Here is a 25,345-nt window from a genome sequence, read left to right on the forward strand (position 1 = left end):
CCCTTTTTTGGTAATAGTTCTAGCGGGCCCGGGTGTCTGGTAATAGTTCTAGCTGTCCCGGGTGTCTGGTAATAGTTCTAGCTGTCCCGGGGGACAATAAGGGCTTGTGCTACATAGTCCCGGGGGGGTACAATAAGGGCTTGTGTCTAGATATCCCGGGTGACAATAAGGGCTTGTGCTACATAGTCCCGGGGGGGTACAAAAGGGCTTGTGCTACAAGTCCTGGGTGTACAATAAGGGCTTGTGTTACAAGTCCCGGGGGGGTACAAAAGGGCTTGTGCTACAGTAGTCCCGGGGGGGTACAATAAGGGCTTGTGCTACATAGTCCCGGGGGGGTACAATAAGGGCTTGTGCACATAGTCCCGGGGGGGTACAATAAGGGCTTGTGCTACAGTATTGGGGGGGTACAATAAGGGCTTGTGCTACAAAATACCTGGTGCTACAAAAGGGCTTGTGCTACAAAATACCCGGGGGGGTACAATAAGGGCTTGTGTCTAGATATCCCGGGTGACAATAAGGGCTTGTGCTACAAGTCCCGGGGGGGTACAATAAGGGCTTGCTACAATACGGTTACAATAAGGTAACTATGCTGTCTGAGCAGTAGTCCTGGGTGCTACAATAAGGTAACTATGCTGTGTGAGCAGTAGTCCTGGGTGCTACAATAAGGTAACTATGCTGTCTGAGCAGTAGTCCTGGGTGCTACAATAAGGTAACTATGCTGTCTGAGCAGTAGTCCTGGGTGCTACAATAAGGTAACTATGCTGTCTGAGCAGTAGTCCTGGGTGCTACAATAAGGTAACTATGCTGTCTGAGCAGTAGTCCTGGGTGCTACAATAAGGTAACTATGCTGTCTGAGCAGTAGTCCTGGGTGCTACAATAAGGTAACTATGCTGTCTGAGCAGTAGTCCTGGGTGCTACAATAAGGTAACTATGCTGTCTGAGCAGTAGTCCTGGGTGCTACAATAAGGTAACTATGCTGTCTGAGCAGTAGTCCTGGGTGCTACAATAAGGTAACTATGCTGTCTGAGCAGCAGTAGTCCTGGGTGCTACAATAAGGTAACTATGCTGTCTGAGCAGTAGTCCTGGGTGCTACAATAAGGTAACTATGCTGTCTGAGCAGTAGTCCTGGGTGCTACAATAAGGTAACTATGCTGTCTGAGCAGTAGTCCTGGGTGCTACAATAAGGTAACTATGCTGTCTGAGCAGCAGTCCTGGATGCTACAATAAGGTAACTATGCTGTCTGAGCAGCAGTAGTCCTGGATGCTGCAATAATGTAACTATGCTGTCTGAGCAGTAGTCCTGGGTGCTACAATAAGGTAACTATGCTGTCTGAGCAGTAGTCCTGGGTGCTACAATAAGGTAACTATGCTGTCTGAGCAGCAGTAGTCCTGGGTGCTACAATAAGGTAACTATGCTGTCTGAGCAGTAGTCCTGGGTGCTACAATAAGGTAACTATGCTGTCTGAGCAGCAGTAGTCCTGGGTGCTACAATAAGGTAACTATGCTGTCTGAGCAGTAGTACTCCTGGCTACAATAAGGTATCTATGCTCGAGCAGTACTCCTGGGTGCTACAATAAGGTAACTATGCTGTCTGAGTAGTAGTCCTGGGTGCTACAATAAGTTAACTATGCTGTTGGAGCAGTAGTCCTGCGTGCTACAATAAGGTAACTATGCTGTCTGAGCAGCAGTAGTCCTGGGTGCTACAATAAGGTAACTATGCTGTCTGAGCAGTAGTCCTGGGTGCTACAATAAGGTAACTATGCTGTCTGAGCAGTAGTCCTGGGTGCTACAATAAGGTAACTATGCTGTCTGAGCAGTAGTCCTGGGTGCTACAATAAGGTAACTATGCTGTCTGAGCAGTAGTCCTGGGTGCTACAATAAGGTAACTATGCTGTCTGAGCAGTAGTCCTGGGTGCTACAATAAGGTAACTATGCTGTCTGAGCAGTAGTCCTGGGTGCTACAATAAGGTAACTATGCTGTCTGAGCAGTAGTCCTGGGTGCTACAATAAGGTAACTATGCTGTCTGAGCAGTAGTCCTGGGTGCTACAATAAGGTAACTATGCTGTCTGAGCAGTAGTCCTGGGTGCTACAATAAGGTAACTATGCTGTGTGAGCAGTAGTCCTGGGTGCTACAATAAGGTAACTATGCTGTCTGAGCAGTAGTCCTGGGTGCTACAATAAGGTAACTATGCTGTCTGAGCAGTAGTCCTGGGTGCTACAATAAGGTAACTATGCTGTCTGAGCAGTAGTCCTGGGTGCTACAATAAGGTAACTATGCTGTCTGAGCAGCAGTAGTCCTGGGTGCTACAATAAGGTAACTATGCTGTCTGAGCAGCAGTAGTCCTGGGTGCTACAATAAGGTAACTATGCTGTCTGAGCAGCAGTAGTCCTGGGTGCTACAATAAGGTAACTATGCTGTCTGAGCAGCAGTAGTCCTGGGTGCTACAATAAGGTAACTATGCTGTCTGAGCAGCAGTAGTCCTGGGTGCTACAATAAGGTAACTATGCTGTCTGAGCAGTAGTCCTGGGTGCTACAATAAGGTAACTATGCTGTCTGAGCAGTAGTCCTGGGTGCTACAATAAGGTAACTATGCTGTCTGAGCAGTAGTCCTGGGTGCTACAATAAGGTAACTATGCTGTCTGAGCAGCAGTAGTCCTGGGTGCTACAATAAGGTAACTATGCTGTCTGAGCAGTAGTCCTGGGTGCTACAATAAGGTAACTATGCTGTCTGAGCAGCAGTAGTCCTGGGTGCTACAATAAGGTAACTATGCTGTCTGAGCAGTAGTCCTGGGTGCTACAATAAGGTAACTATGCTGTCTGAGCAGCAGTAGTCCTGGGTGCTACAATAAGGTAACTATGCTGTCTGAGCAGCAGTAGTCCTGGGTGCTACAATAAGGTAACTATGCTGTCTGAGCAGCAGTAGTCCTGGGTGCTACAATAAGGTAACTATGCTGTCTGAGCAGCAGTAGTCCTGGGTGCTACAATAAGGTAACTATGCTGTCTGAGCAGCAGTAGTCCTGGGTGCTACAATAAGGTAACTATGCTGTCTGAGCAGTAGTCCTGGGTGCTACAATAAGGTAACTATGCTGTCTGAGCAGCAGTAGTCCTGGGTGCTACAATAAGGTAACTATGCTGTCTGAGCAGCAGTAGTCCTGGGTGCTACAATAAGGTAACTATGCTGTCTGAGCAGCAGTAGTCCTGGGTGCTACAATAAGGTAACTATGCTGTCTGAGCAGCAGTAGTCCTGGGTGCTACAATAAGGTAACTATGCTGTCTGAGCAGCAGTAGTCCTGGGTGCTACAATAAGGTAACTATGCTGTCTGAGCAGCAGTAGTCCTGGGTGCTACAATAAGGTAACTATGCTGTCTGAGCAGCAGTCCTGGGTGCTACAATAAGGTAACTATGCTGTGTGAGCAGCAGTAGTCCTGGGTGCTACAATAAGGTAACTATGCTGTCTGAGCAGTAGTCCTGGGTGCTACAATAAGGTAACTATGCTGTGTGAGCAGCAGTCCTGGGTGCTACAATAAGGTGACTAGCTCAGTAAAATTTCACAATAATGAAAATAAGCAACATTAGTAAGTAGGGTGGCATAAAGCAAAGAAGAATCAGAAGCCACAGAGATGTTGACCCGGGTAGCAGGAATAAGTGTGGTATGTTTTACCTGCGTGTGGAAGCCCAATATAGGAAGATATTAGGCAGGCTGACATCAAGGTTCCTTAACTGAAAGTATGAGGGGTATTTTCATGCAAAAAGTCAGATAGCTTCAACTAGGACAGGAAAAATTTCAAAACTTACCTGCCAGTTGTGGTCTTGACAGAGTGGCCTGTGGTAAAGTCCTGTCTTAAACCTTTTTGGAGAGGAATCCTTGACACTGCAGAAAGTGAACCCATCATTCAGAAAAACAAGATGCAAGAAGAAAAGTTCTGGGCACTGGAGTCAGCTGTGATGCCTATTATGAGGTAAGAGAGTTCATGGTCTTTAGCTTTAACTATGTGAAAAGTTCCTAGTCAAACAAGAGGACAGGGTGTTGAACAAATTTTCAACCTAAAATTTCCTCACAAGAGAAAGGGCTGTGGAGCAGCTTTCACAACAAGTTTGTCAGTGGTCAGTTTCCCTAGCTGATGGTGATCTACTGATTAACCTCGTTATAAAAGAAAGCATCTGTTGTGAGGACAGAGGTCACTGTTAATCAGTTTTTAAGGCACAGGGAAATTTTAGGTCTTGATACCTGTGCCTCTTCATGCATGCGTCTACCTGCTGACCTTCTGCCTGGTGTACACAGATTGGTGAACCTCTAAGCATTCCACTGAGTGATGCTTTCCTCTGATTATATCCTGATTCCATGTCAGGACAGGTTGTGAAGGCCTCAAGACATAGCAGACATCAGCTTTAAGTGAAATTGCTAAAGTGGCAGCATCTGGCTATCACAGACACTAAGTTGGCCTCTTACTTCTTTATTTTAGCATTGAACTTGGGCACATTCCTAGAAATATGCTAGAAGGAAATCTAGACAAAGCAAGTGGAAGGAAAGAGTCAATAGCTCAGGAAAGCAGATCCCATGAGCTATGTACAGACGATGTTAATTTAGGTTAAGGAAGAGTGTGGCTCCCACAGATGCTGATGAGAAGATCTTTATAGTGGATTCAGAGCATAGCATATCACTATCAAGTTAGCTGCACTCACTTTTAAGTCCTGACAAAGAAAGATACAAAGGTGCTACAACAAGTCCAGTGTGAACTAATTATGCAATATGGTGGAGAAAGGAAATGCAGCCTGTTACATTAGGTATCAAACACATGCAGTTCTCTTGGAAACAGCATGAAAATGTATGTAGATTAACTTCATATTGGCCTCTATATACATGATGTAGTAATGATGGAAAAATATAGCAATGTTGGAGAAATACATTTCACAATATGTGCTGTTCCTTATGTTACTCTAATGAGATGTGTTATCCGTTGGACTGTGAAAGACAGACCATGCAGGACAGAACTTTTTGACAGGGACATTTGGTAAAGAGAAAATGTCTTGTTATAAAGAAAAATATATTTAGTGCCACTAGCTAGACTCAAGTTTAGGGAGATAATTGCTTCTCATGTAAGCTGGACAGAAGAAAGAGTATAAGATCTGGATGAGGACATCTAAGAGCAGTTCAGTTCAGGTTGGTTTGCAAACTACTTTGATGCACATATCTACAGTACAGCTTACTGTAATAAGAATCATTTTGTAATTTATTGATACACTTATTTTTACAAATAAATACTATTAACCGACTAAAGGTTTTCCAATTATTTTATGGAGTTTGTGGTTCAGCTCCAGTAGTCAGAAAGTACAGTGTTAGAGTTTTTGAGCCAAATGATCAAATCTTTCACAGCCAGTGAAAAAAGAGGAACTGCATGTTATAAACCCAGATCTATTCTCACCATAGTGGCATGTATTCTACAGAATGAATACACATTTTAGTCACCAGTGATTGCAGTGTTGTACAGTACTCTAAAGACAGCTCAAATGTAAGGGAACCAGGCAATACTGGTGGGCACAATATTGTGTACAGTAATAACATAGCATACTGTAGTCAAATGGCAGACTCTTCCATATAAGTCAGGCACAATTTTTTAAAACTTCTTCAGGTGAGTGCAAAAAGTATATCAACCAAATTTCCTAAGCAATTAACTCTTTCAGGAACTTAAACTAAGAAAACCTGACAAATTTAGATCAGACATGGACAGTAACTGTTCTACAACTTAAGGCCTGTTCAACCATTCTAGTAAGTCATAAATGGCAGACAATCTGTCTAAATGGTTAGAACTTAAGAGACAGCAAATTTTCAGCTCTATGTTATAGCACTAAAAGTTTGCTTCACCCCAAAATAAATAAATAAAATAGGAAAGGAAAGAAATCACCTGATCTTTTTTTTTTTTTTTTTTTTTTTGAGAACAGCAAGCCAGCACTCTTTCCACACACATATTTAAATATAATTAACTCAGAAGTCACTGTGTCTTGGGGAAAGAGTTAAATTGTGACAGTAATAAGTTCCTTCAACAATGTGGCTTTTGGCTAACTACTATAATTGGAGCAGCTAGCCATCAGGAAATTGACATCCTCCCCCTATTTTCAGCTTGGAAGATGTACAGTACTAGAAATGAAGGGATAAACACCAAAGGCACGTTCACTACATTCAAACTCAATGGCTCCACTTTGTGCTTAATCTTGCATTAACTGCACTCTAATAAAATACAAAAACTCACCTTCACAGGGTCTTTGTCTGATGCATTTCTTAGTTTTCCTGTCTTGCAAGAAAGTATTGTCTTCTGTCTGAAACTGAACTTTTGGGTTAAGAATCGAGCCAGATTCTGTGTGTTGTGGCAGTGTACAATCAGGACGGGGAGAAGGAAATGTCAAACCCACATCTCGTGTGTTCTTTTTTGTAGCACTACTAACAATCTCAAAGTCTCCTGCAAAAACAGAATTAGAGAGAATATATTTTTAATAAAGCAGCATTTTACACAGACATGAAACAAACTCTACAGAAAAATGTTTTCTTTTATGATTCTCAGTACTTCACAGTGAGGTACTTAAATGAGGCAATTCTAGGTACGTTGTGGGTGCTGAGAAGAGTACTGTGGGCAAACATCAAACACTAATCTTTAAACTCTAATTGTACCCTGACTCAGGAATGGGGTCCATTTCTGTCATGGCCTCAAAAATACAAAGCATCTGGAGAATCCCTGCTCACTTAACCTTCAAGGATGGACTCCCAATGCCTGAAATTCATAAATGTTATCAGATGGAGTACAAATCACACTGAATGTCTTGGCTAATGACGTGTTAGATGTAGCTGGCGATTTACACAGACAGGATCGATCTGATGACCATGTTATCTATCAATAGTTGACGTGCTGTTACACTGATGCAGAATCTATCAATGCCAGCATGCCAAGTACATATTCCAACTAACAAATAACAACAAATTAACGTAATGATAAAAGGAATACACAAAATGTCCTTTTACATTCGTTAAATGGAAACCAAAAAAACACTAGAAATATGTGTTTCAGGAAGCGGGCTCTGTCTTCACACCCCCTAAGTTATCTATACCAATTCCACAGTCCCAAAACTGTGAAAACAGTGGAAAAGCCATATAGGAAAGTACATTTGTGTAAGAAAACATACCATATCAGCAGATGTTCTGTACAATGTTCTGTACAATGATAAACATCAGTCGCTATTGCAGTGGTTCCCAAACTTTTTTGATTCTCGGCTCCCTTGCTGAATCCAGGTTTTCCCAAGCCCCCCCCCCCGTGGCACGCATAAAGCGCATATTTCAGGGGTTCCCAAAGTGCGCGCTGCGACACCCTGGAGAGCCACAGCTTCCTCATAGGGGCGCCGCGAACTAATAAGCTTAGTTGCTAAATAAACCATGAACAGTTCACGGTTTATTTTGCAGTTAAGCTCATTAGTTTGCGGCGAGTGTGAGTGAATGCAGGTATGAATGAGGAAGTGTGTGTGTGTGTGTGTGTGTGTGTGTGAATGCAGGTATGAATGAGGAAGTGGCTGTGTATGTGAATGAATGAGGAAGTGGCTGTGTGTGAGATCAGGAGACTGAGAGCAATGTGTGAATGAATGCAGGTGTGAATGAGGAAGTGGCTGTGTGTGTGTGTGTGTGTGTGTGTGTGTGTGTGTGTGTGTGTGTGTGTGTGTGTGTGTGTAGGCGGTATGCAACCGAGTACAGCCGGAGTTTCTTCAGTCGAGCTGCATAGGGCATCTTTTTGTGACCAGTGATCCTCTTGGTGAGGTACTTCTGTGGTCTTTCCAGCTGTTGCAGGTGTCTTGTAAGATACATCCCACATGGGGCGTTGTACTCTATGATGGGTCTGATGAGCGATGAGTAGAGGGGCACAATGACCTCTTTGATCCGGATGCGAACCCTTCTGTGATAAGGTGTGCCACGTAGAAGGATTTTCTAACTACTTTGGCAATGTGATTATCAAATGAGAGTTTACTATCTACTAGGGTCCCCAGATCCCTTATTATGTCTTCAGTATTTAGGAGACTACCACCTATGTGGTAGTTTGTGGGTACTTTATTTTTTCCAAAGGGGATGACTATGCACTTTTTGGCATTTAGTTTGAGGCCATGATTTTGACACCAGGTGTCCGTCTCAGTGAGACCCTTTTGGAGGATATCTGTATCAGCCGGAGAGTCAATTATAGGCCCTAGTTTGCAGTCATCTGCGAACTTGGTCAGTCATAGTCCTCTTGTGCTTGCCTGTACCTCTGAGAAGTATATGCCGAACAGGAGGGGTCCTAGGACTGAATCCTGGGGAGCGCCACTTGTAACCGGTTTAGAGTCAGACCTAGCTCCCGCAACTCTTACCATGTGGGTTCTGTCCGTGAGCCAGTTGGCAACCCATCTTGTGACGTAGGGGTTTATGTTCAGGCTGGTGAGCTTGTCTTTAATACCAGAATGGGGAATGGTGTCAAAGGCCTTTGCAAGGCTGTGTGTACCACCTTTCCCTCGTCTATAGCCTTGGTAACTGTCTCAAAGAAGTCCACCAGGTTTAGGAGGCATGCTCTGCCCTTAACAAAGTCGAACTGGGAAGGGTCCAGTGTTTGGAGGTTCCCAATGTCTCTGTTAATGAGTTCCATGATGATGCGCTCCATAGCCTTGCAGACCAAGCTAGTCAGGCTTATAGGGCGATAGTTCCCGGGGTCTGTTGTGGCTCCACCTTTGTGGAGCGGAATAACAGTTGCTGTGCGCCACTCTATAGGTACGTAACCTGTGGAGAGGCTGAGTTTGAACAGTGTGTTTAGGTGAGGGATTAGTTCGTCTTTGAACTCATGAAGGACGCAGTCTGGGACACAGTCCAGTCCCATTGATGCTGTGTTTTTGGCTTTGGAGAGGGCTGTTTTAACCTGAGTGTCTGTGATTTCAGGAGCTCTACATTCTTCTGGTATGGTTAGGGGCCCTTTTGGGGGTGAGAGGGGGGTGATGTTTGCGCTAAACCTGTCTGTCAGGATGTTGGCAATATCGGTCGGTTCAGTGTATTTTGTACCATTCTGCACTAACTCCGAGCAGATCTGAGCATTGCCACTTAGATTCTTGACATAGCTAAAGAATGCCTTGTGGTTATCTTTGGAGTCCTTGGCAATTTTTTTTTCTAAACTCGCCTTGGATGATTTTATGAGAGATCATAGTTTCTTGCTGATACTGATCAGGGATATCTTCCCTTCTTGGGATTTTACTCTTTTCTGTTCTAGTTTCCTCCTTCTATTGTATAGCTTGTTTATGGCAGGAGTCCACCAGACTGGTTTCCTTTTCTTGGAGGAGTGAGTCTTGGTTTTGCTTGGGATAGCATGATCCATGAATTCTTGTAGGTGCCCGTAGAATGCATTAGTAAAGGATTTTGCAGCTTGGACAATGTTATCCTTTAGCATGGGGGCTTTGAAACTTTCCACCTTGGTCTTAAGTAACGTGAAGTTTACTTTTGAAAAGTTTTTCACAGTGGTTTCCTTGTCCGTGGGTAGGGGCAGAATGTGGATATCCAAAGTGATTTGTTTATGGTCAGATCTAACCAGTGAGGGGTTGACCTTCGGTGTGGAGCACCGGTCGCCCATGTTGGTGATGACCAGGTCCAATATGTTGTCACATCTGGTGGGAGTGCTGACCAGTTGATCCAGGGCGTTTGAGTTTATAAATTCTAGGAAATGTTGGGCAAGGGAGTTAGTACTTGAATAGTTCTCCCAATTAATGTTTGGGTAATTGAAATCACCCAACATTAGGGTGTTTGATAGGACCTTTATATTTCCCAGTGTTTCCAGAAATGAGGAATGGGGTTCCTGGGACATGGTGGGTGATCTGAGCAAGCTACAATTTGAATTGCAGTTTTGCCCATTGTTAGTTGCACTTGGATGATCTCTGAAGCATCGTGCTGTGCCACTAACCTGGAGGTGTGGGTATCCTTGATGAATATGGACACGCCCCTGCCTTTTGTATTTCGGTCCGGGTTCTGTGGCCGAGATGTATGGTAAGAGTTGTAGCCTGGTAGTGCTGGGGTGCTCTCTAGAGCCTTAAACCAAGTTTCTGTTACTGCACATATATCGATTTTCTCCATACTGAGGAGTGCCTCGAGTGCGTGCATTTTGAGGTTTAGATTTCTGGCACTGAGTAGCATTACCCTCAGTTTTTTGTTACTTGTACTATTTATGGCGGTGGATTTGTCTTTTGAGCCTTGCCTAAAAAAGGCACTATGGGGATGGCAAGAGCCTTGGCCAGTATTCAAAAGCCTAAGGGTGACATGTGCAAGCCATCTCTAGCGAAGCAGCGTGGCTTGTCGAGCATGTCATCCCAGGCAGACAGACACTGGATCCCCTTTGAATGACACCAGAAACTTAGCCAATTGTTGAAATTGATAAATTTTTTTATACTGTGGTATCATTCTTGGTGACGGCAGGATGCTACACAGGGTCAGGGTCATACCGACCTGGGCTACAAGATCAGAGAGCTCTTCCATGTCTCTTTTCATGTAGTCCAGGGAGGTACGGATTAGGTCATTCACACCAACATGGACAATGACAGAGTCGTATTGGTACTTGTTCTGGAGTGTCCTGAGTGCTTGTGTTATGTGGTGGATCCTGGCACCCAAAAGGCAGCTAACAGTAACCTTCTTATTCAGCCTAGTGAGTGGGACGTCAGTGTGCCTGACTATAGAGTCACCTATTACTAGTATGTTTGGTATGTTATTTTGCCTTAAGGGCTGTGATTGCATGGCACACTGGTTTTGTAAAGTATGTGTTTCATGATTTGTGTTGGGGGGGTGGAGTTTGCTTGGATGTCTGCTTTGGAGGTCTCTGTTGCTTTTGCAGATTTTTATTTAGAGCCTCCGAGTATGTTTTCGTTTATTTATGTGTGCTTTTTGCCAGTGCTGGTTTAATTGGTCTATGTGAGACTGGTGGTGTGATGCAAGCATTTCCCTTCTCCTTGACTGTCTGATCCAGCCTTGGGTTGAGAGAGCTTAGCCTCCAGTCTGGCTGTATAGTTGTATCTCTCACATGTATTAGTGTTTGGTTGTAGGAGGAGAGGGTTGTCTGTGTACATGAGGCAGTTGTAACACTGCCTCAAAATGCCCAAATTCACCAGTTGGACTGGAGAGTACGCCTGAAACTGCCCTTTGGACATGCCTGGATAGGTACAGTGAGCTGCTTTACTGAATGGCTGGTAAGGTTGAATAGAGAGCCTTGTCCTTCTGTACAGTATAGGAGGGTCTAGTGCTAAGGTTTATAAGTGCTTGCTATGAGTTTTGAGCAAGTGTTGGGCTGAGAAATGAATGGCTTGAGTGCTTAAGTTGAAAGTTTGTCTAGTTCCAAGGGAAAAATTGAAGAGGAGACTTTGTGGAGCCGGGAATAGTTATACCCTAGCTAACCGGCACTGCCTGGTGTGCAAAATCGGGCAAATGCGGTATTTATAGCAGGGAAATGAAAGAGAGAGAAATTAGCCCAAAATGGCCAATAAACTACTAATTTCTGGGTTGAAACCACTCCTCCAGGGACAGATAGGCTGCTCAAAGCTCCCTTCTCTCACAGGTGAACAGAGAAACTTCCTTCTATCCAGGTAAGGTATGGGCAAATACAGAGATTTGTAACACAGCCCTGAATTCAGCACTTAAAAACTGGACTATACTAGCTTAGAAAGGTGGGAAACAAGTATATATATATATATATATATATATATATATATATATACATATATATAAATTTTTTTCCAGAAAATAAAGCAGATACAATCAAAAACCTCTTTAAAAGCATAGAAAAGGATACTTATTGTTATATATCTCAGATCAGAGTTGTAGTCAATGCCACTAGTAATAAAGCAGGAAGAAACACAAATACAGTAAAAGCAGATGAATATAATGCAATTTTTTTTATATATATATATATATATATATATATATATATATATATAAAAAACAATAGAAAACGAACAATTGAATTAAACAAGTTACCCAATTAACCAGAAAAAAAGCTCAAAACTGAGCCCTGCTCCAGCAGTCTTCAATCAGACAAGTTCTAACTGCACACTCCTGCTGCTAGGGTGCAGGGCAACCTTCTCCAAAAAAAGATGGCCTGGGTCAGTGCTCAAGTTATACAAACAAAGCTAGATTCAGCAGGCCTGAATCTGGTCTATGCTGCAGCAACAAGGCACACCATTTTCAGAAAGAAACAGTTCAAATAAGCAGGCACAATAAGCCTGTGGCCAGAAATTCCCAGCTCAGAAGGGTAGAATCCAGCCTCCTAGAACAGTGCAGACCACACCTTCTTAATGTAAATAAACTGGCCCAAAGCCTAAGTGCTTAAACCAGAAAGTTCAGTTTTGTACCTACCATAAATGTAGATGTTCGAGTGTATGCACTGCTGCAGTCATCACACTTGGGTTATCTTGCCATCAGGTGGTCCCGCAGTCGGCCCGAGTTCCAAAGTCTTGGTCCGGCGTCGGTTGCTGTTGCCTCTTCCCTGACGTCAGTGCGCCAGGGGTATATAAGATGCAGCCGATGCCATTTTCTTCAGTTTTTCTTGCCCCACATGTCAGGTGATCCCAAAAAGGTAGGCAATGTAAATTGCTAATAAAACATACATAAGAAAAGCAAACAAATACTTTCTGTTACCAGCAAATACTTCCCACAGGCAGCAAAGGGTAGAATACTAGGGTAAGTAACAGCAAGTAAGAGGGGAAAGGCCCAGAAAGGCTCATCCAGACTCTGCTACACTTTGCTGTGAAGGAAAGGTTAGTTTGCTTTTAGTTTTTGTACTACTGTATTGCCTTTCTATATTTTGAATACTGTGGTTTGTTTTCTTTACCTTGTGTTTTGCTTGCATTCTGTTTTAACAGCATGTTAAAACTTCAAAAGAGACCACAGCTCTCTCTATTCTGAGTCAGGCAGAATTTTTTCCCGCCTTCCCACCCATTTAAGTTGTCTTGTTAAATACCACTGTCTTTCTAGTTGCCCGCCTCTTATGTTAATCTGACCATATATCTCATTTCTCTCTACTTTCACTGGCTTATGTGAGTAATCACAAAATCATCATTTTTGAAATCCCACCCCTTCAATTATTTAAATTTATTGGCCATCCTACAGTATTTCATAGTACCAAAATACAAAAGTGACCACCCCTTTCAATCCATCTTGCTGTTTTAAAAATAGTAACTCTCCACTAAACCTTAACTTTCTAAACAGGTAAAACTCAAGTTACCTACTTTCACATCTAACTTCTCTAGTGCACACTGCAGAGTGCATTCTTTTCAATCTTACCTTTAAGCATCCCTGTGACTAGCACTTTCTCTAATACCTGCTGGAAAGCACTAGGAAGCCTTAAACTCATACAAACACTGAACTCTCCTTGTTAACAAGGAGAAATTAATAGTAGGCACTAAACAGCCTATAATTGCAATGTACCTTGCTAAGGAAGCAGCTCCTATACTTTACAAAGAAAAAAAAGCCCCAAACCAGGCATGTCCAAGGGTCAGCTTCGGTGATTTCTCCTGTCCACCTGGTGAATCTGGGCATACTGGGGCAATGCAGCAATTGCCTCATGTACACAGACAACCCTCTCCTCCTACCACCCAACACTACAACCTGTGAGAGATGCACTTACATAGCCAAAATGGAAGCAAAGCTCTCTCCACCCAAGATTGTGCTAAACAGTCAAGAGGAGAAGGTTAACACCCACACTACACCTCAAGCAACACATAGCCCTTCTAAACCCGCACCACCAACACCCACATATAGCAACACTAAATCCACATATGCAGAGGCCCTTAACTGTAACCTGCCCAAGCAAGAAAGACCTCTGAAGCTGAAACGCAAACAAACACGAATCACAACCAATGTGTCACATAGTTCACAACACCAGTGTGCCACCCAGCAACAGCCCCTAAGGCAAGACAATGTACCTAACACTTTAGTCATAGGTGACTCTATAGTCCGGCACACTGATGTCCCTCTCACCAGGTTGAATAAGGAGAAAATTACAGTCAGCTGCCTGTCGGGTGCCAGGATCCGCCACATAACGCATGCACTCAAGTCACTCCACAACAAGTACAAATATGACTCTGTCATTGTCCATGTTGGAGTGAATGACTTGAGACATACCTCCCTGGACTACATGAAAAGAGACATGGAAGACCTCTCGGATCATGTGGCCCAGGCAGGTCTGACCCTAGCCCTGAGTAGCATCCTGCCTTCGCCCAGAATGATACCACAATATAAGGATAAAATGATTGACTTCAACAATTGGCTAAGCTTATGGTGTCATTCAAAGGGGATCCAGTATCTGTCTGCCTGGGATGACATGATTGACAGACCACGATGCTTTGCCAGAGATGGTCTGCACCTGTCGCCCCTGGGATTCAGGTTACTGGCTAAGGCTCTTGCCACCCTATAGTGCCTTTGTAGGCAAACTTCAAAGGACAAAACCACCACTGTAACAGGTACAAGCATGCAAAATCTGAAGGTAATGCTACTCAATGCTAGAAGTCTAAACCTCAAAATGCACTCTCTCGAGGCACTCCTAAAAATGGAGAACATTGATATCTGTGCAGTAACTGAGACCTGGTTCAAGGCTCCAGAGAGCACCCCTGCAATACCAGGCTACAACTCTTACCACACTTTTCGGCCACCAAACCAGGACCGAAACACTAAAGGTGGAAGACTGTCAATATTCACCAAGGATATTCATACCACCAGGCTAGTTGGCCAACAAAATGTGTCTGAAATTCTCCATGTGCAACTAACACTAGGTAAGACTGCAATCCAAATTGTATCTTGCTACAGATCCCCCACCATACCCCAAGATTCTCACTACACCTTTCTAAACATACTGGAAAATATTAAGATAGAACCAAACACCTTAATACTGGGTGATTTTAACTATCCTGCCATTAACTGGGAAAACTACTCATGTCCCAACACCTTTGCGCAACGGTTCTTGGAATTCATAAATTCCAATGCCCTGGATCAACTAATCCATAGTCCCACCAGGGGCTCCAATATCCTAGACCTGGTCATTACCAACATGGGAAATCAATGCTCCATACCTATGGTCACCCCTCGTTAGTCAGGTCTGACCACAAGCTAATCATCCTTAACATCCACATCCCACCCCACCCCTAGTAAAGAAACCACCATAAAAACTTCTCCAAAGCCAACTTCATGCTACTCAAGTCAGAAGTGCCAAACTTCATGACACCCATGCAGACGGGAACTGAAAGTTCAACTGCTGAATCCTACACTAAGGCACTGTACGAGCACATCCACTCATGCATGAATCGTGCCATCCCAAATAGAACCAAAATGCTCTCATCCAAAAAAAGGAAGCCAATCTGGTGGTCCCCTGCCATAAACAAACTTTACAACAAAAGGAAGAAACTTTTGCAGAAAAGAAGAAAATTCCCAGGATGCAAAAAACTCCCTTACTAGCCTCAGTAAGAAACTGAGATGCCTCATAAAATCCTCCAAAGCTAGTTACGAAAATAAAATTGCCACAGATTCCAAAGACAACCACAAAGCATTCTATAACTATGTCAAGAATCTAAATGGCAATGCTCAGATCTGCTCTGAGCTAAAACAGAATGGCATTAAATATACTGATCCGAAGGATATTGCCAATATCCTGGCAGATCGATTCAGTGCCAACTTCACCCCCCTCTCACCCTCTTAATGGCCCATCTCAATACCGGAAGATTGCCAAATTCCAGTAATAACGGCCACACAGGTACAAAACGCACTCTCTAAAGCCAAGAATACAGCATCCATGGGACCAGATGACATCCCGGGCTGTGTACTACATGAACTACAATATGAACTGGCACCTCACCTAAGTGTCATGTTTAATCATAGCCTCACCTCAGGTTTCGTGCCCACTGAGTGGCGCAGAGCTACAGTTATCCCAATCCACAAGGGGGGATCCACCTTGGATCCCAGAAACTACCGTCCCATCAGTCTGACAAGCCTTATCTGCAAGGCCATGGAGCATATTATCATGGAACTTATAAACAAAGACATTGGCAACCTTCAAACACTGGACCCCACCCAGTTTGGGTTTGTGAAGGGCCGATCTTGTCTCATGAACCTGATTGACTTCTTTGAATCAGTCTCCAGAGCCATTGACAAGAGTAAGGTGGTCCACACAGCCTATCTAGACCTTGCCAAGGCCTTTGACACCATCCCCCACTCTGGAATCATAGATAAACTTAGTAAGTTGGGCATTAATCCCTATGTCACCCAATGGGTTGCTAAATGGCTTACTGATAGAACCCACACTGTAAAAGTAGCCGACTCCAAATCCAGCTCCAGACAAGTGACAAGTGGAGTACCTCAGGGTTCAGTCCTGGGGCCGCTCTTGTTTGGCATCTACTTCTCTGAAGTACAGGTCAACACTAAGGGACTCTGGCTAACAAAGTTTGCAGATGACTGCAAACTGGGAGCCATTATTGAATCCCAAATGATGTGGATACTCTACAAAAGGGCCTTACAGAAACAGATGCTTGGTGCCAGAGCCATGAGCTCAAGCTCAATGCCAAGAAATGTATTGTTATCCCCTTTGGGAAAAAACATGTATCCATGAATTACCATATAGGTGGCAGTACACTAAACACAGAAAGTGTGATAAGAGACTTAGGGACACAGGTGGACAGTGGTCTCACCTTCGATAACCACATTGCCACAACAGTCAGGAAATCCTTCTATGTGGCACACCTCATCACGAAGGGCTTTTCATCCAGAAAAAAGGAGGTCATTGTCCCACTGTACTCATCCCTCATTAGACCCATTATAGAATACAATTCCCCATTTGGTATGTACCTCTCAAGACATCTGCAACAACTGGAAAGGCCTCAGAAATACCTCACTAAAAGAATCGCAGGACTAAAGCAGATGCCCTACGCTGACCGCCTTAAAAAACTCCAGCTATACTCTGTTGCATATCGTCTACTCAGAGGCGATCTCTGCTTAACATACAAGGCCATGTCAAACCCAGAGCTGTTGGACATGCTACACTTAAAGAAATCCCAATCCCTCAGAGCTACACGCTCCAGGGATCTAAACCTTATCATCACAATAAACAAAACATGCTGGAGGGATAGGTTCCTGACCCAGAGACTCCCCAGACTCTGGAATAGATTGCCCATACATGTCAAGCAGAGTGCCTCTTTGGACCTCTTCAAGAGGAACCTTGACGATTGGATGGGAGAAAGGAAATTCACCCCAGGGATCACGTCAGTTGCCCTGCTAGACAGGGGTCCAGGAAAGTAAATAATGTGGGAAGGAATAGCCAGGGAATTGTTATGGCTAGGCTTGTATAGGCCCTAGGGCTGATAGCCTAGTACCAACCTATGAACCTATGGAAGGAGGGAGGGTAACCTGGACTGCAGCAGTGTATACACTCGAACATCTACATTCATGGTAGGTACAAAACTGCACGATGTTCATCGTGTTACACTGCTGCAGTCATCACACTTGGGTAGAATCCCAAAGCAGAGATAGGGTGGCTGGTTCTATAAGGCATTAGGGGGTGGCTATAAGGCCCTGCAGAACTGCAGTGGCAAAGCCAGCTCTGGATTTAGAGTAAAGAGGCAGATGGTAATGCTTGGTGAAGGTATGTACAGAACTCCAAGTTGCTGCTTCCAAAATGTCCTTGGCAGGTACTCCTCTGAGGTAGGAAGTTAAAGTGGCTGTTGCCCTGGTGGAATGAGACCTAATGCTGTTAGGTGCAGTTTTCCCATGATGTGTATAGCAGAAACATATGCAATGCCCTATCCATTTTGAAATGGCTCTTCCCTGTGTTCCTGCAGCATATGATACAAACAATTGCTCAGTTTTCCTGAAAGCTTTAGTTTTCTCCAAGTAGATGCGTAACTGCCTCTGTATGTCCAAGGAATGCAGTAGTCACTCCCCTTTACTCTGAGCCACACTTGATACCACCTTTGGCATAAAAGTAGGGTTTGTTCTTAAAGACACCCTGTCTTGGTGAAAAATGATGAAAGGTTCCACTGCCATTAGTGCCTGTAATTCTGAAATTATTCGTGCTGAGGTTATAGCCAGGAGCAGAGCAGTTTTCCAAGAGACATATTTTAAGTCTGCTGAGTTAGCTGGCTCAAAAGGAGGTAAAGTTAACTTTTGCAAGACAAAGTTGAGGTCCCAAGTTGGAGTTGGTGCTCTACGGGGTGGTCTTATGTTTTTAGCCCCTCTGAGGTACTGTTTTACCAAAGGATGAGAAAAAATTGGTGGATCTGTGTTGTAATGAGCAGAGATGGCAGAGGCATGTATCTTAATGGATGAAAAGGAGAGGCCCTTGTCCAGCATCTCAGTTAAGTATTGTAGTATCTGAGGAATATTTGGGACAAGAAGGTCAAGGCTGTAAGCCTGGTTCCAGGCAGAGTATCTTTTCCATTTATCCAAATAGGCTTTCCTGGTACTAGGCCTTCTGGCCTCCAGAATGACATCCATAACAGCTTTGGAGAGAGGCATTGTTTGCTTGACTAAGGAATCTGCCATGCAGCCAGGTTTAAAGTCTTGAGCTGGTTGTGAAGTATCTGATTGTTTTGCTGGGTAAGAAGTTGTGAGATTTGAGGCAAAAAACATGGTGGTCCTTGTGCTAAGTTCTTTAAGATTGGGTACCAGTGCTGGCGTGGCCAGTCAGGGGCAATCAGGATCATCTTTGGCCTTTCTTGTCTGGCTTTTAGGAGTACCTTTGAAAGGAGAGGCTGTGGTGGGAAAGCGTATACTTGTAGGTTTTTCCAGCTGAATGAGAGGGCATCCACTTTCCATGCTTGTCCTTGTGCAGAATTTCTGTAGCTGGCAATTCATTGGTGATGCGAACAGATCTATGTCCAGGCGCCACCATTTTTGTGTTATCATTCTGAATATTTGTGGATGTAAATTCCCCTCGTGCAGATCCATGATGTTTCTGTTTAAGTCGTCTGCCAGTGTTTTTTTCTCTCCTGGCAGGTATTGTGCTTTCAGATGAACTTGATAGGTCAGAGCTGTGTTCCACAAGGTCATGGCTTGTCTGCAGAGGGGATAAGAATGAGTGCCCCCTTGCTTGTTTCTGTACCACATAACTGTGGTGTTGTCTGTCTTTAGTAGCAGTTGTCCTGGATGCAGAAGGTCCTTGAAAGCTATAAGGGCATTTTGTACTGCTAGCATCTCTTTTTGATTGATGTGAAGATGCCTTTGTTCTGCGGGCCACTTGCCCTGAATACATTTTCCTGCCATGTGTGCTCCCCAGGCGTAATCCGAAGCATCTGTTGTCAGTGTTTGCCTGGCTGTGGGTTGAGTGAAAGGCTGTCCCTTGTTGAGGTGACAGTCTTGAGCCCACCACCGAAACTCCTGTTGAAGGCAAGCAATAAGTGGTATTACTGTTTCCAAACTGTGACAGTGTTGAGACCAGACACTCTTTAGGTACCACTGTAGTTTCCTCATATGCAGTTTTGCATATGGAATTAGTAGTATGCAAGATGCCATGTAACCCAAGGTCTGCAGAATTTTTCTTGCAGGGAGTTGAGTTTTTGTTGCCATCAATTGGAAATATTGAGTCAGTTGTCCTTGCTTGTCTGGTGTGAGATAAGCCATCTGGGCCATTGTATTTAAGCTGGCACCCAGGAATATTATCTCTTGTGAAGGCACTAGTTTTGATTTCTTTTCATTTACTGTGTACCCTAGGTAAGTTAGCAGTCTTTTTACAAACGCCAGATGCTTTAGAAGAATGTCTTTGCTCTCTGCTTGAATAAGGCAGTCGTCCAAATATGGGTAAATTTTAATTCCTTTTTGTCTGCAAAATGCAATTACTGGTGCCAGGCATTTTGTAAAGACCCTGGGCGCAGTAGATTAGCCAAAGGGCAGTGCAGAGAATTGGTAGTGCATTGAACCTGCTAAGAGTCTGAGGTATCTTCTGCAATTTTTTTTGATAGGGACATGCAGGTATGCCTCCTTGAGGTCCAATGTTACGAGCCAAACTTTCTTGCCCAGCATGAGAAGATGCTGCTGTAGTGCCAACATTTTGAATTTTGGAACATCCTGGTAAGTATTTAGAGAAGAAAGATACAGAATGGGCCTCCAGGCTTTGTCCTTTCTGGGAACCAGAAACAGTCTTGAGTAAAATCCTTGTCCTTCCTTCTATGTTGGCACCTTTTGAATAGCTCTCATGTCCATGAGTGCTGTAATTTGCCTTTGAGCCTCTGCCCATTGATTTGGTGACAGATTTGGCATTCTTTTTAACCTTGGCAAAGTGTGAAAGTGGAACCTGTAACCTTGAGACACAATATTGAGAACCCATTTGTCTTGGGTGATTATTTGCCAATTGTGACTGAAAAGTGCCAGTTTTCCCCACAAGGGGGCTGCCAAGAGAGAGAGAGATGTTTGGCAGCTGTAGTGGGAAGTCATTGGTTCTGCTTCTTATAAGGTTGATGCCTGTCTTCCCCTTCTTTCTGGGTTGAAGCACCCCATTGTCGAGGCCTGTAAGTACCTTGTGGTTGACCTCTGCCACTTGGACATCTGTATCTACCCTTTGAGGTCTGTCTGAAACTGGAAAGGACCGATTCTTTGTTGGCCAATTTCTGCTAAATCGAGGAGGCTGAACCTGTAAGAAATCCTTCACAGTTTGCATAGATTTTGCTTTATCCTCCATTTTCTTTAATACCTCTTCTGCCTTAACTCCAAATAAAAACATCCTGCTGTAAAGGTGCATCCAATAATTTTGCTTTAACATGATCTGGTAAGGTCTGTTCTTTTAACCAAGCATGTCTTCTAATGACGGACCCTGTAACTGCTGCTCTACAGGAGGCCTCTAAGGAATCAAAACCACATTGCAAAGTATGTTTTCCCACTTGTTCAGCTGCATGCAATAAATCCTGCATTTCCTTATAGTTAGGAAGATCTGAATTTGGAAGCATTTTTTGTTTCAACTGAGACATCAAATATTGCTGATATTTAAGCATGTGAAACTGGCAATTTAGTGCTCTCATTGCTAAAGTTGCAGATATATATATACTTTCTTCCCCCATCTGTCTAATGCTCTGGAATCTCTGTCAGAGGGGACTGGATTTTTTGCTGTAGAGGCCTTTACCCCTTTGGGACCCTGGGAAATAGTTTCAGGGTCAGCAACAGGGCTTTTATAAAGGAATTTGTGAGAGTCAGGGACTCTGTAATATCTGTCTGGCTTAACTGGAGCTGGAGGTAAAGAATCAGGATTTAAGCTGGATTCAGCATACACATCATCCACAATATCCAACACTGGCGGAATAGCAAGGAGTCTGTGTTGAGGTAATAAAAGGAAATTTCTGCGCCTTTTCTTGGATTCTGAGTAATCCTGGCCCTCCCAATGGAAATTCTCCCACATGGTATGTAAGGTTTCCCCAAAGGAGTAGTCCTCTGGTGGAGAGGCTGAGGGAATGGATTACTCAGCATCAGAATCCTCATAAGGGGGTAAAGAGTATCCTTGGTCTGAGGATGAATCTGAGGAGATGGACACCTGGTCGGATGAGTCATAGTCTGCATCCTGTCTAGGCCTTTTATCAGGAGGAGGGTGGGACCCCCTGATCAGAGTAATAAGGTCTTTGGCCATTTTGATCATCTGTTTCTTAGGCATAGAGGCCTGTCCTGGTGAATGCTGAAGTTGTTTCTTTGTTTTAGTTTTAGCAGAAGATTTAATGGTTAACTGAGTAGGCCTGAAAACACCCTCTGAAGCTGTGGGTTGTGCAGCTACTCCGGAGCCCTCTGAAGGGTTAGTCTCGTTAGGTCTCAAGTCTGGTGTATCCAAAGGTCCAGCCATCTCCACGTGGGAGTCAGAGGTGGCCTGTGGTTCCAAAGAAGCGGTCGTCAGGGGCTGCGAAGGCTCCTCGCTGAAAACCGGAGAACTGGCGACTGGCCTAGAAGAGGCTTCGTCGTCAGTTTTGGGCCTTGGATGCCTGTCCTTGTCTTTACGCTTTTTGTGTATTCCGGTCGTCGGTTGTTCAGACGGCATGGTGTAATTGAATTTTCTGCCAAAATAATGTCGGGCAAAATCAAACCGACGTTTAATAGTGCGCTTGTTAAACCTAGCACAAAACCGACAACCTGTGACATCATGGTCTGGGCCTAGGCATGGGATACAATAGGAATGGAAATCCTTATGAGGTATTTGCTTCCCACAAGAAATACAATTATTAACTCTTTTACTGACATCGGTCTGAGGCAAGAAAAAGTTTCCCCAACGGGGTACTTAGTTTTGTAGAAGACTTCAGGAGTCGGCCGACCAGCACTTGCGAACTGCTTTTGCATCGGGTACCGCGCGGCAAGAAAGACTGAAGAAAATGGCGTCAACTGCATCTTATATACCCCTGGCGCACTGACGTCAGGGAAGAGGCAACAGCAACCAACGCTGGACCAAGATTTTGGAACTCGGGCCGACTGCGGGACCACCTGATGTCAGGATAACCCAAGTGTGATGACTGCAGCAGTGTAACACGATGAACATCTAATACACTTTAGAAGAGATACTAAGCCTTCAATCAGCAACTCCCAACTCAGAAGGATGTCCTGCCACAATAGTGCAGACCACAAACCTTCCTAATGTGAAAAAACTGGTCTAAAGCCCAAGTGCATAATCCAAAGGCTTAGAATAACAGTTACAATTTAATCGTCGACTAACAAGCAGTAATAAATGCAGCAAAATAAATGCTATTAAGTACTTTTAAGAACAGGCAGCAAGAGCAAAATAAATAATAAATTAGGAAGAAACACAAACACAGTAAGCAAATGAATAAAGTGCAAAAAAATGCTTATTTTTTAAAAAAAAATTTTTCTCTTTCCGTATTAGGTTGTTGTTGTGTCTTTTGGCTTTTCCTGGTTAGGGGTCGCCACAGCGGAACTCCGGTCTGCTAATGATTGGCAGTAGATGTTTACGTGCCGAGTTGCCAGCCCTGACGCACAACCTTCAACGAAGTTACGCCCATTCACGCATGTCTCTATACAGAAAACGCTCTAGCTGAGAATCGAACAGGACAACATCTCTACTGTGAGGCAACAACACTACCACAGCACCACCACCGCAGTTCTCTTTCTGTATTAGGTAGAATGAGCTAAAGACATTTAGACTGGGAGGAGTGTCACAGATCAAAGGGTAATTGCAAAGCAACCGAGTATAAAAACAAAACATCAATAGGGAGTGCAGGGTGGGAGGAAAAACTCAACTCAGAAAAATAACACTTTCAACACAGATCAGATGCCAGAAAATATGGTCTAAATCAATCAAGCAAAAGCAATTAGAATACTGTAGAACTTTGGAAAGAAGTGCCAAAATAAGAAGTTATGTACCTACCATAACGTTCCATGTTAGTTGTCTTCTCTCGCCTTCTTTCTTGCTTGATGGGTTTTTAGCTCGAGAACTCCTTTTACCAGCTCGAGGCAGCCCCATATCCCATGATGCAAGGCAGGAAGTACCCAGATCTCGTTTGTTGACAACACCAAGCATAAACAATACTTCCCAAAGGAAGAAGAAACTTACAAATGGAAAAGGACCAGGTCTGAATGGTCTTTAGCATTATAGTTTCTTATACAAGGTCTGTCCAGGCCAGGAGAAGACAACTAACATGGGTCAATCTACCTTCATTCTTGCTTGATGGGACTAGCACCTCTATCCTGGGTGGCTCAATGGAACAAACTCTTGAGGACTGTAGAGCCAAAACTGGCTCTGTCCCTGGAGGCCAAGTCCAATTTGTAATGGGAAACAAAGTGTGAGGAGTGGCCCAAGTGCTGCACAAATAGTGTCTAAAGGCAGTCTAGCTTGAAAAGCTGTAGAAGTAGCTAAACTCCTAGTTGAATGTGCTTTAGGTTTTGAGCACAGCTGTTTTCCCTGATCGTATAAATTTCAGTGATGACGAAGAAAGCCATCTGGACAAAGTCACTTTAGAAACAGGAAGGCCTTTTTATTATCGAAACAAAAGTTGATCAGATTTTCTAAATTTTTTGTTCTGTCCAAATAATATCTAAGCTGACGGTGGACGTCAAGATAATGTAGCTTTTGTTCAGCTCTATCTGAATAGTTAGGAAAAATACAGGAGATCAATAGATTGATTCAGATTGTTTTAAAGGATGGATTAGTTCTCAAAGATACTCTGTCTTTGTGAAAAATCAAATAAGAGCATGAAGTTCAGACACCCTCCTGGCAGATGTAATAGCCACTAGGAATAAAGTTTTCCAAGAAAGATATTTCAGGGAACAAGAAACAGCTGGGGAAGAATCAAGGATGTCAGCACTAAATTTAAATCCCACTGAGGAGGAGGATTCCTGATTGGAGGCTTTAGTAGGAAAATTCCTTTCAGCCTATGGGACATAATATTATGATCTGCTATCCCGACATGAAAATTAGAAATAGCAGCCAACTGAACTCTGACTGTGGAAGAAGAGGAGCCTGTGGAAAATCTCTGCTAAGAAGTCCAGAACTGCCTGAACAGGGGCAGTAAAAGGATCAATATTTTGGGCCTTAGCCCAATAAGAGAAACGCATTTGCTTGTGTGCAAATCCTCCTGTATGATATCTCTAACTGAGCAACCATGCTGTGAGGTTGAGAGAAGGGATTGACCGTGCAGCTGACCGGATGGTGAATCAGTAGATCTGGCACTGGGTCCAGATGAAGGTGATGATGGAGGGAATCAATTTGGCTCTCAAAGCGGTAGCTTTCTGGATCACCTGAGGGATCAGAGGAAAGGAGAGGGGCATAAAGAAGTCCCTGGGGCCAATCCTGGGTCAGAGCGCTCTGGGGATGGCCTGATAGAGGGAAGAGGCTGAAGAAGTCTGGACATTTGCTGTTTTCAGAAAAATCTCTTCCGCTATGGATTGCTTGAGAGACCACTCGTGAGGCATGAGAATAGCTCTGCTCAATCTGTCCGCTATAATGTTGGTTTTGACTTGGTTCCGCCCTGTTTGTTGATATACCAAACTACAGACATGTTGTCTGTGTGGACCATCTCCAGGACATTTATGTGCAGATGGTACCCCCACCCGATCAGGAGGCATCCGTGGTGACAGTGGCTAGCACCTGCCTTGGTGAACCTGAGACGATGTGATCCACCAAGCAAGATGTTCTTTGCATGTTTGTGTCACCAGAATCTGGTGGACATTGGGGGAGTTGCTACTGTGTGAACAGCATCCACTGAAGGAGGCGTGTAGAATCGAGCCAGGGAAGAAGAGTGATGGCCGCAGCCATAAGACCTAACACCTTTAGAACCATTCTGGCCTGTACCTTCTTGCTGGCCAGAATGATCCTGACATGAGTCTGAATGTCTGAAACTCTTTGTTCTGTAAGGGTAGCTGA

At 43.9% G+C, this 25,345-nt stretch overlaps 1 protein-coding gene across 1 annotated transcript in view; it reads right to left on the reverse strand.

The window, feature by feature from the left end:
* ALMS1 (ALMS1 centrosome and basal body associated protein) overlaps positions 1-25,345 on the reverse strand; it is a 958,782-nt gene that overhangs the window by 94,765 nt on the left and 838,672 nt on the right. The window contains exon 11 of the mRNA XM_044063634.1: positions 6,251-6,457. Within this exon, the coding sequence (XP_043919569.1) occupies positions 6,251-6,457 (207 nt within the window). The remainder of the gene's footprint in view (positions 1-6,250; positions 6,458-25,345) is intronic.

Source organism: Protopterus annectens, chromosome 2.part1, assembly GCF_019279795.1.
Source record: "Protopterus annectens isolate FY-2018-M chromosome 2.part1, PAN1.0, whole genome shotgun sequence".
NCBI lineage: Eukaryota > Metazoa > Chordata > Ceratodontiformes > Protopteridae > Protopterus > Protopterus annectens.